The 11,793-nt window shown below is 41.7% G+C and overlaps 1 protein-coding gene and 1 pseudogene across 1 annotated transcript in view; both read left to right on the forward strand.

Moving 5' to 3' along the window:
- Positions 1-103: 103 nt before the first annotated feature.
- The window catches only part of LOC146673113 (uncharacterized), a 12,435-nt gene continuing 745 nt past the window's right edge, over positions 104-11,793 (forward strand). Inside the window, exons 1-2 of the mRNA XM_085389890.1 lie at positions 104-289; positions 11,520-11,793. The exon at positions 11,520-11,793 is cut by the window's right edge and continues 45 nt beyond it. Of these exons, the coding sequence (XP_085246016.1) occupies positions 257-289; positions 11,520-11,793 (307 nt within the window). The 5' untranslated portion in view covers positions 104-256. The remainder of the gene's footprint in view (positions 290-11,519) is intronic.
- On the forward strand, positions 378-3,083 carry LOC146673114 (E3 SUMO-protein ligase KIAA1586-like; annotated as a pseudogene).

Genomic DNA, 11,793 nt, shown 5'->3' on the forward strand with positions numbered 1-11,793 from the left:
AGCCAATAAGAGGCAGACATATGGGAACTTTTTTTCTCTTCGTTTTTCGGTGGGCTAAACCACAGAAAGTTCGTGAAAAATGGAGTACGTGAATCTTTGCCACGTCTGAGGCTTTCAGGAGAGGGAGGGAGAGGGAGAGACATAGCGGGAAGAGAGAGAGAGAGAGAGAGTGTGTGTGGCGGCATATGTCATTGGAGACATCACGTGAATCTTCCCCTTTTTTCACTTGCTGTAGTAAATCTTGTTTTTCGTCATTATGACCGACAAAGTCTCTGATGATTTCAAAACAGTAAGTTATCCTTTTTGCTTGATTGAAAGGTTTGGCAATGCTAATGCTAAGTTCATTAGGATTTTGTTAAAACTAAAGTTACCGAATAATGTTGATCTTATTCAGTGCTTTAAGTGGGCCGGTACGCGCCGGTACTCAGTACCGCCACTTCTAAATATAGCTCTTGAGAGTACCGCCACCTCTCCATGCGCCCAGAACGTGCTTTTAGCGTACCGGTACTCTCATTTGCACATCTGTTATAATCGTTTGGCTGCGCTGCCGCTTTTCAGAGCGCCCTTCACAAGCACGCTTCCTAATTCGTCCCACCGAGAGCAGAGACTACATTACCCATACACCAATGTGTTTTACAAGTGAAAAGCGCATGCGTCGCTTTTGCCGTTGTCATGTCAACAACTCAACGTGGTCCGGAGAGGTTGTGTAAAACGCGCAAACAGCTGCTCGGTTAAAATACAAAAACAATGAACACTTAATATGCTCTCCTGGCTTCAGACTCTGAGTAGTAAAAGAACAAGGTCAGAATCAGAGGACTCGCTGGCTGACACCCCACCAAGCCAGAATGATATCGCTGCAGGTCAGATGAAAGCTGCACTAGTGCCGCAGCCGCGGACGACGGCACTTTTTGCGACGACGAGGACGAGAATGACACCATTTCTACCGATGACAACAGCCGCGTTAGCGAGCATGAGTGGCCAGAATGTTGGTCCCAAGCACAAGTCCGGTATTTCTCCACAAATTACAAGTGGCTGATCAGCAGAAATCAAAAGTTGGGTTGTAGTGTGTGTAGTCAAGTTTGTGCTCGTGTGGACATGCAGCAAGGGCAGAGAGTGTCGCAGGAGTGGAGTGGGTGCTTAATCTCGTCTTTTGGAAGGGACAAGGCTGCACAACAAAACTCACTACGAAAAAAAATAAAAGAGCACAGAGACTCAATTTATCACAAGAAAGCAGTTGAAATAAAAGAGAAGGCAACACAAATACAATGCAAAAACACATTGAAGATATGAGAAAGGCTGACTACGCTTCAACTTGCAATGTGTTTAGAACAGCTTATAAGATTGGCAAGCATGGGCGTGCCTTTACAGACATGCCAATAGATGTCCAGTTGCAAGTCTTAAATGGTGTCAAGATGGGCAGAGTTTTGCACTCTAATAACTCATGTGCAAATATACTGGATCACATTGCAGCTGAAATGAAAAAGAAGGTAATCAATGACATAGTGATGAATGAAAGAAAATTGTGTGTGCTCATTGATGAATCCACTACAATAAGTGGAAAGTCTGTGCTTGTCGTGTGCCTGCGGTCAGCTATTTCCAGTGAAAATCCAGACACAATATTTTTTGAACTGATTGAGCTGCAGGGGACCACAGCAAAGGACATCACTGAAGCACTGTTAGGATGTCTTCATAATAATGGCTTTGACCCTCACTACCTACAGGAACATTTGTTGGCATTTGCTTGTGATGGAGCCTCAGTGATGCTTGGGAGGAAAGCAGGAGTTGCTGCGCAGCTTTGTTCCAAATTCCCTTACCTGTTTGTCTGGCATTGTTCCAATCACAGACTGGAACTGGCAGTTTGTGATGTTTTGAAGGAGGTAGGAGGAATCAACCACTTTAAAATATTCTTAGATCAGCTTTACTCCCTCTACCATGCATCACCAAAAAAACCAAAGGGAGTTAACCGAGAGTGCTCACAATGTTGGACAACGTCTCCTTGTGATAGGCTGTGTTTTATCAGTGCGTTGGGTTGCTTCAAGTGAGAGAACAGTGAAAGCAGTATGGGAGAACTACCAAGCTCTGCAGGTACACTTTACAAGTGCTGCTGCTGATACCAGCAGGGACTCAAGAGAGAGAGCAAAATACAAAGGACTCAATGATGTTCTCACTACTGTTTCTTTTGTGGTCAATCTTGGCATCATGTATGACGCTCTCACAGAACTCAGTGACCTCTCAAGAATGCTCCAGAGACGGGACATGACTTTGGATCAAGCCGACAGGCAGCTGGACCGACAAATCCGGGTGTTTGAGTCAATGGTATCCACACCTGGTCCCTACACACAAACTGCCATTGAAGCTGAAAAGGAGAAAATCTTCAGAAATGTATGCCTGCATGAAAATCAGAGGGTTATAAAAATCAACCATGGCCAATTTTTCCATAGCCTGGCTGAAAATGTTAAGTGCAGGATGACTCCAACAACTCCCTCGCATGTCAGTAAAACCTCATCTGAAAAGACAGATAGTCACCTCCTCTCAGACATCAAGGTCCTCCAGTCTGACTCCTGGCCTGCATCTCTAGATATTCAATATGGGGATGCAGTGGTCAGACATTTATGTCAGAGATTCAGAGTTGGGGAGAGGGAAAGTGTCCTAGGATTTAGGGAGTATAAAGACCTTAAAGCTTCCAAGACACCAGCAGCCCTGAAGCCGCTTCTTACAGCTGTCCACACCATTGCAGTATCAACAAGTGAATGCGAGCGAGCTTTCAGCTCAATGAATGATACTTTGACAGATAAAAGAAACTCTCTCGACATCAAAAGGCTTTCAAATATGATTTTCCTGAAATGCAACGGACCACCCTTGGATCAGTTTAACGCACAAACATATGTGCAGACATGGCTGGCACTAGGGAGGAGAAGTGCAGCATCCACAAACTGCGAAGCCCAAAGTGAAAGGAAAGTGGAGCCCAAAACGTGCTGGAGCCTTTTCTAGGTAAAATGATTTGTACAGTATTTCTCATTTTTCATTTGGTGTACTGTGATTGTATTTTGCTGAATCTGCTTTTGTATATTTTTCAGGGGTAAAGAAATAAACCATCTTCAAGACTCAAGATTATATTCTACTGTTCTATGGTTATTATGTTTGGGTTGCTTCAAGTGAGAGAACAGTGAAAGTAGTATGGGAGAACTACCAAGCTCTGCAGGTACACTTTACAAGTGCTGCTGCTGATACCAGCAGGGACTCAAGAGAGAGAGCAAAATACAAATTATTTTATAATTTATTTTATATACATTTTGTGTAAAAAACAAAACAAAAAAACTTTACAAGTGCTGCTGCTGATAGCAGCAGTGACTCAAGAGAGAGCAAAATACAAATTAGTTTATAATTTATTTTATGTACATTTTGTTAAAAAAAAATTTCAATACCTTTTTGCACATTTTATTTATGTTCAGTAGCTCTTTCTAGCTCAAGCAAATCCACAAACTAATAAAATGATTTATTATTTTGTATAAGGTTGTCTGTTGACTGTTGTATATAAAACCCATTCAATATAGTTGTTGTTACCTCAGGGGAGGCGAAAAAAAATAGAGTACCGGCACCTCTTTTGGGCCACTTAAAGCACTGATCTTATTGATCTTAAATTAAAATTTCTAGCTCTACGTTTCGATGCACGAGGGACTTTAAGGGTTTGGTTTTTCGTCGTTTTCAGCACCTGATGGTATGCATCAGGTCATGAATCCGTTTGCCGTGTTCCAGATCTACTGGCGTTGGTCGACTTGCGTTTTAGGAGCTGCTACCGACAAACCAGCAAAATAACGCCAAATGTGTCATCTTATCTCACTGCGGTCAAGTGAGCCCTCACTTACGAAGTCACAGTCAAGCTAGCCGCTCCGCCAGCCGCACCGAAAATGTGGTTGCACTACTCTTATGCTGGGCTTACACTGTGCGATTTTTTCAGTCGCGCGATTCAGCTCCTGCTCAAACTGCACGATTGACTCGCAGGGGTTAGAAGTTCATAGGTCACGATGCAGGGTCTCACACTATACGACCCGATGCTCTGATGCGACCTGAGTGCTCACACTGTGCGTCCATAAAAATGAAGGTTATAACAGAAATTCTGTCGCTCTCTCCCTCTCCGTCTTTCACTCACACACACACCACCACCATCAACTTTGCTAAATTGCTAATTAAAAACATGATCAGGCAGCTGTGATTGGGCAGCAGTGTAGATCCAACTATTTTCACGGTTGTTGTGGTCGTGATAATTTTGTGAGGCCACACCGAAAAGGCTCGGACTGTAAGAGGTGACACAGATATTTCACTGGATTCTGACTCTAGGCTGTCGCCACTCTTCACCCTGTGATCCACAGAAAATATTACTGTACGGATTTTGAGAAAATTGATATTAAACTTTGCACAATTTACTCTACTGTACTCTATATATTCTTATCTTTGAGCTCAGATTACAGGAAAACTGTAAGAGGTGACACAGATATTTCACTGGATTATGAATCTAGGCCATCTCCACTCTGCACCCTGTCATCCACAGCCAAAATTACTGTACGGATTTTGGAGAAAATTCATAGCAAAATCTTCCCATTATGCTTTACTGTACTCCACATATTAACATCTTTGATTTGAATTTTGGCTGTGGATCACAGGGTGCAGAGTGGGGGTCACCCAGAGTCATAATCCAGTGAGATATCTGCGTCACCTCTTATAGTTTTCCTGTAATCGGAGCTCAAAGATGAGAATATATAGAGTATAGTACAGTAAATTGTGCAAAGTTTACTATCAATTTTCTCAAAAACCGTACAGTAATTTTTGCTGTGGATCACAGGGTGCAGAGTGGCGACAGCCTAGAGTCAGAATCCAGTGAGATATCTGCGTCACCTCTTACAGTTTCCCTGTAATCTGAGCTCAAAAATGAGGACATTAAAAGTACAGTTGAGTAAATTGGGTAAATTTTATTGTTAATTTTCTCTGAATCATACAGTAATTTGGGCTGTGGATCACAGGGGGGAAAGTGGAGATAAACCAAAACTGGGAGTGGATTGTGAAGTAAAATAGTGTCAGGACAGAAAACACTTCGTTTCTAAGCCAGTCGGCACCTATACCGTAATATGCGTAAGAGTAGTGCAACAACATTTTAGGTGCGGCTGGCGGGGCGGCTAGCTTGACTGTGACTTCGTAAGTGAGGGCTCACTTGACCACAGTCTTATCTCAAACACACTCCGTCAGTCTTGATGCTGTTGAACAACAAAATGTATAAAAATGTGGCGAGTTTACCTGGTGATATCCTCATGCGCGACGCAATCGGGAAAACAGCAAACAATTAACACCACGCCGATGTTGTTCACAGGACACCAAGAGTAAACGATCAGGAGACTCTTGTCGTCGTTATCGTTCCCCTCGCACGTGTTATTTCTCCGGTTTCAGCGTTTTTGTGTTTTTGCATAAATGTCTGCAGCCCCTTGGTGCGCACGCACTCACAACAATGGCTGAGGATAATTGGAGTCATGTGCAGATGTATTTTACCTCCACAAACAGCTGAGCTGGTTTGCGATACATGTGGCAAAAAAGTGAGGTGTTGTGGCAACACCACCAACCTTGTCAAACACCTCAGAGTAAATCATATCACAGAATATGAGGAGAGTATGTTGAGGCGAACTGAAGAGGAGGAGAGGGACAGGTGCTGCTAGGGCGAGACAGACGTCTCTCACGGAGTCCTTTAGTGCTGCAGGCAGGCAAGGTGTTCAAATAGCACAACTTCAGTTTTGTTATTTCTATATGATGAACTCTGCATTATTAAGTGATAAAAAGAAGTAATCTGATGTCCTGTAATCATTATGACGCTATAATTTGAGATACAATAAATAAAATAAGTTTTTGTACAAAGTATCGGTATCGGATCAGTATCGTCGATACCACCCTGAATATTACTTGGTATTGGATCAGAAAGGAAATCAGTGGTATCGCACATCACTAGTTACAACTAAAGCGAGCAGTTTACTTTGTGCACTAACATGGACTCGAGTCAACCAGCGCCACCTCTGGCCAAGTGCCACAGCCTACAGCCAGATCAACCTGTGACACACATCTGCACCACGTTTGATTTCGTTTCTTGCACAACACATTTGTACCTTTCAATTGTGTCTGTTTGTGCGTCATGCAAATAAACCTTTGAAATGAATGAAATGACACTAATATTTCATTAGTGTTGTAACATCACATGTCGTTAGCGTAGTCTGTCTGCGTCTTTTCTCTGCGAACAAACATTTTAGAGTTGGTTGTTATATACAGTTTGTATAAGTGTGGTTAATCTAATAAACATTTTTAAGGAGATGGCAGTTACTGTGAATGTACAGCAGGTGATTAATAATAAACAGTCAGACAATGACTCTGACAATCTCATTCAATCTTGCAGACTGAATGCACCTTCTGTGGAAAGTGCAGAAGGCTACTACAAATGTTGTGGGTGCTAAATAAACAGAGAAAATTGATCCCTGTTGTCTTTGCTTACTGATTGATTTCAGTGTTGACAATCCACATTGCTGGGATTGCATCTTTCAACATGATTGTTGGTAGATCTGGATGTACCAGGGGTAAGTGCAGCCACTCAGCCTCTACTCAATGTGATCGTAGCAGCAGTTGCAGATGTGTCACAAGTTAATCTAGTAGTGGGCTATGGTATTTGGCCACAGGTGGCAGCAGTGGACTGACCTCCATTGGAGACTGCTCCAGCTGCTGTGTGATAGTGGATCTGCTACAAATTGAAGATCATAGACATGTTTTGGAAATCAACCCTTGTATTATGTTGAATAACAAACAATTGACATTGATTTTGTTGTGGGTCATTTAGATCCGTACTGTGTAAATCCACTCAGAATTATCAAAAAACTGCACTGAAACAATAGCAACTTTATTTTCCATTAGATAAACATGTAGAACACAGTCATACAACAGTTAGACTTTCCATAACTATTGTAGGAACAATTTGGTTTTTCGTTCTTACAAACACATTTCTGTTGAACTTGCCCAACGTTCTCAGTTTTCAATGCTCAACATTTTCTATTTTGTCCATTCATTTCCAGAGAAAGGACACAGGCAGACGATGCTTACAGGATGTGATGTGACAACACTAATGAAATATTGATGTGTCATATTTGTCCAAGGCGTATTTCATTGTTATGGAAAAAGAGAATATCAAAATCATGATGACCAATTGGAGTGGTGATTTCTATGACTTTGTGTATATAATTTGGAATTTTGTACAAATGTAGGCCAATAAGGAATATATGATATCATTTCATTCATTTCAAAGGTTTATTTGCATGACGCACAAACAGACACAATTGAAAGGTACAAATGTGTTGTGCATGAAACAAATTCAAACGTGGTGCAGACCACGATCACACGATACTATTCCTATCGTTACAACGCCGTTACAGTTACTAACAAGGAAACGCTGTCCGTTACTATTTTTCAACAAACAGACGTTGAAGCTGTGTTCAGCTTACCTCATCTTATATCAGTTGCACGGAAGTAGCTGACTACTAGGGGTGCAACAATATTCGTATCGATATTGAACCGTTCGATACAGTGCTTTCGGTTCGGTACGCATATGTATCGAACAATACAAAATTTGTAATTTATTTTATCAACTTTCCTTCTGACGATGCTGTCTGTGTTGAGCGCTCAGTGAATCTGCGTTCGACTACTCCGCCTAGGCTGCACTGTCGAGCCTAGGCGGAGTAGTCGAACGCAGATTCACTGAGCGCTCAACACAGACAGCATCGTCAGAAGGAAGAGCGCAGGGCAAGCTAGCGAGACAGAAGTTAAGCTCTCCTTGCAACATGGACCTCCCCCACCCTCATTCAGATCTGGCGTTTGGAATTATTTTGGTTTTCATGTGACGTATGACCCTGAAGGTAAGCGAGTCATGGACTAAAGTAAAACAGTATGTTGGATGTGCCATGCAATGCTCAATTACATGGGTGGGAGCTAGTGTGTTAGCGCAGTTAGCTCGTTAACATGTTGGCCGTCTAGCCCCATGCACGGGGCGATCGGCGGTAGCTCGTTAACGGAGATTTGCCGTGTTGTGGCGTTAAGGTCATTTCAACGAGATTAACCTGAAAGCACTAGTGGGAACACAACAAATATGACTGCACATTTACGCCGACATCATCCTAGTGCAAAGACAAAGATGAGTGATTCCTCAATCAGATACAGGGCTTGCAATATCGCTAGCCCGACGTCCCGGAGCTAGCGATTTTTTTCAGTCGGGCTACCAAAATCTATCTCTTCCCTGCCCGTCGGGCTATTGTAGGAAAAATATATGTCAATGCTTTTGCATTCTTTCAGAAATGTAGCTGGGTAATTATGTCATTGGCATCGGTGAGCCACTGTCAATATGTGACATATTGAAGTCGCGTTTGAATTTGCGCTTGTTTTTTTGCTTTCACTTTGCAATCGTGCGAACTGTGTATAGAGAGCGACAGCACTGATCTGTGAGTGATGATAATTTGTGCACCAATTCCTCTGACATCGTCTTATTAATCGTTAGCTTACTATGCAAACATGACAAGTGAAATCTCCCGCAGCAAGCTTAAACATGTGAGAGGTTGATCGCGCAGAGAATCGCTGAGCTTATGTGAGTGCGCGTGTAAAAGCAGCAGGATTTATATTTCAGTTCTGCTGAGCCAAATAAGACAGGTCAGGGTGAAGAAGTGACAGCCAAAGAAAAGCTTACCACAAAACGGAGAAGTTATGACAAATCAGACTATAAGGCAAAAAGAAAGTGCAGCTTTATGGTTTCATGGACAAAAGAATTTCTGTGGCTGCAATATGACGAGCTAAATAACCAGGGGTGCACATAAGTGGTCCGCAGGTGCGCATTCGCTGTCAAAATAAAAAACACGCACAAGGGTTAGGGTTAAATTTAAAAACTGTACTTTTGAGTTAAAATATATATTTATAATTTTAATAAATGACAAATTAAAAAGGCATGAACATTTTTTTTGTATCGAAAAAACATCGAACCATGACACCAAAGTATCGAACCGAACCGAACCGAACCGTGAATTTTGTGTATTGTTGCACCCCTACTGAAGCTGTGTTCAGTTTACCGCATCTTATATCAGTTGCACAGAAGTGGCTGTAAGTAATCTGGACGCTACAGCTTTAAGCAGCTGCGCGCTCCCGCGGACGGTAATCACGATCACTGTCTAGCACAACACCTGGAGCTCAGGGGGCAAAACAATCGCATGAGTGCTGCTGTTTGACTGAGGAAGAATAAAGTAGTCGTGGTAAGACAATCACATGACCACTTAAAGACAAAGCAACAAGGTGATAGATACCAGTTTATAAATTGTGTTGATAGGCCACGTAAAACCAGAGTCATGATAAACAATATATATGCGCCGTTTTTCCTCAATAGTTTCTTCACGTAAGGACAGTGCTAGCAAGCACTCTCTGCTTATGACCCCCCCCCCCCCGGGAAAAAACAGGGGAAGTTTTAGGAGAGAGAGAGAGAGAAAGACAGCAGAAAGAGAGAGAGAGAGTTTTGAGATGTGAGAGATTTGTGACGTTTAGCGTGTTTGGAGTGTGTAGTTAATGTGTTGTCTTGTGTAGTTAGTGTGTGGTGTTGTGGATAGTTTTGTGTTTGTGTCAGAACAATGAGGCGACTGCTGTCTCCAGGTAGAAACAGGAGTGATACACCTGCTGCTGTCAGACCTGCAGGTATCAGGTGTGATGTTCTCCTTTATAGTGGACAGAAATTATGTTTTTGAAGTGGCACAAATAATTTGTGGCATCTTATTGAAGAGCAGCTGATTGGTCTGTAAATAGTTTGAAATGGTTATTTAAAAAATCAAGGTAAATGGATGCAAATAACTTTGTTTGCAAAACTTGTGCACAGGATTTTAAAATTGACAATTTATATTTGCATATCTTTTTGACTTGTAAGATATTCACTGTAATTGTTAGTTTGTACAATAATAATAATAATATATATATATATATTTCATCTGTGAGGTTCCTTCAAACACACTCCGTCAGTCGTGTTGCTGTTTAACAACAAAATGTTTAAAAATATTGCGAGTTTACCTGGTGATATTCTCATGTGCGAGGCAATCACGAAAACAGCAAACAATTAAAACCATACCACTGCTGTTCACAGGACACCAAGAGTAAAGGATCAGGGGAATCTTGTCTTCGTTCCCCTGTTATGACTCCGATTTCAGTGTTTTTACTTCACAACTAAAGCGTGCAGTTTACTTTGTGTGCACTCAAATGGAGTCGAGTCAATTATCGCCACCTGTGACCAAGTGCCATAGCCTACAGCCAGATTAACTTGTGACACACATCTGCACCTTGCTCTATCGCAATGTTTAATTTGGTTCATGCACAATACATTTTTAACTTTTCAATGTTCACTCTTTTTGTGTCTTGCAAATAAACCTTTAAAAGAAATGAAATGATATTATGTATTTATTTCTGGCCTAAATCAGTAGAAAAGGCCAAATTATATACACAAAGTTAGAGAAATCACCACTTCTGTTGTTCATCATGATTTTCATTTTCTTTACCATAACAAAGAAATACGTCTTGAACAAATACATGATGCACTAAATATTTTATTAGGGTTGTAATATCACATCCTGTAACCATAGTCTGCCTGTGTCTTTTCTCTGGAAATGAATATTTTCAACCAATGTAGGTAATACATCATCAGGGCGATCGTGGCTCAATAGTTGGCAGTTCGTCTTGTAATCGGAAGGCTGCTGGTTCGAGCCCCGGCTCGGACAGTCTCGGGCGTTATGTCCTTGGGCAAGACACTTGTGATGGTCAGAAGGGCTGATGGCGCAATATGGCAGCCTCACTTCTGTCTGTCCCAGGGCAGCTGTGGCTGCAATGTAGCTTGGGTGAATGACTGAATGTAGTGTAAAGCGCTTTTGGGTCCTTGGGGACTAAGTAAAAGTGCTAAACAAATACAGGCCATTTACCATGGCTGGAGAGAGTTGGTAGTTATATGCAGTCTGTATAAGTGTGGTCAATAGGAGATGGCAGTTACTGTGAAATTACAGCAGTTACATAGTGGTTAGTAATAAACAGAGCCAGTGGGAGTGAGTGGATTTAAGAAAATGTGTGATTGAGTTGGTTTGTCATCTGTTTTTGAGTGTGGAAGAGAGTGGAAGACTAAAACCAGTTTTTGAGCAAAGACAACAGGGATCATTTCTTGTCCGTCAGGCCAGGAGAATCTCCTTCATGTTTTTCTGTGTTTTATCCTCAGTGACTTTGACACAAAGGCATCTGCTGTGATGTATCCGAATTTTAATATTTCTGACTGAGTCAAAATTTCTCTTATTCAAATCAGAATCGAATCAATTCTAGAAATCAGTGACGATACCCAGCCCTAGTCATAACCTACTGAGCACTGACACTGGTGAGCTTCTGTGGAAGAGAACAGTTAATTTAACATTTATTCTTTGTGTTGTTTCCTCTTTCCTTTTCTTCAGACAAACATCGCTGCTAAAACAGGACAAAACGTCACTCTGCTATGTGAAATTGAAGATAACAGAGACATGTGGAAGTGGGTAAAAGCTAAGGAGAAGGAAGTTGTGTTTTTTTTCCGTGATGGTCACGTTCAGTCAGAAGGCCAGCATGAAGCATATCTAAACCGGGTTTTTTCTCTCATGAATGCTACATTGGGGAATGTGATTCTGGAGAATGTGATGACTAATGACACTGGAACATACGAGTGTCGTGTCTTCAGGAATGAAACAAAGTCAT

The sequence above is a fragment of the Rhamphochromis longiceps genome, linkage group LG3 (assembly GCF_057381845.1).
Source record: "Rhamphochromis longiceps isolate RC_006_pf linkage group LG3, R_longiceps_female_GT1.1, whole genome shotgun sequence".
Taxonomy (NCBI): domain Eukaryota; kingdom Metazoa; phylum Chordata; class Actinopteri; order Cichliformes; family Cichlidae; genus Rhamphochromis; species Rhamphochromis longiceps.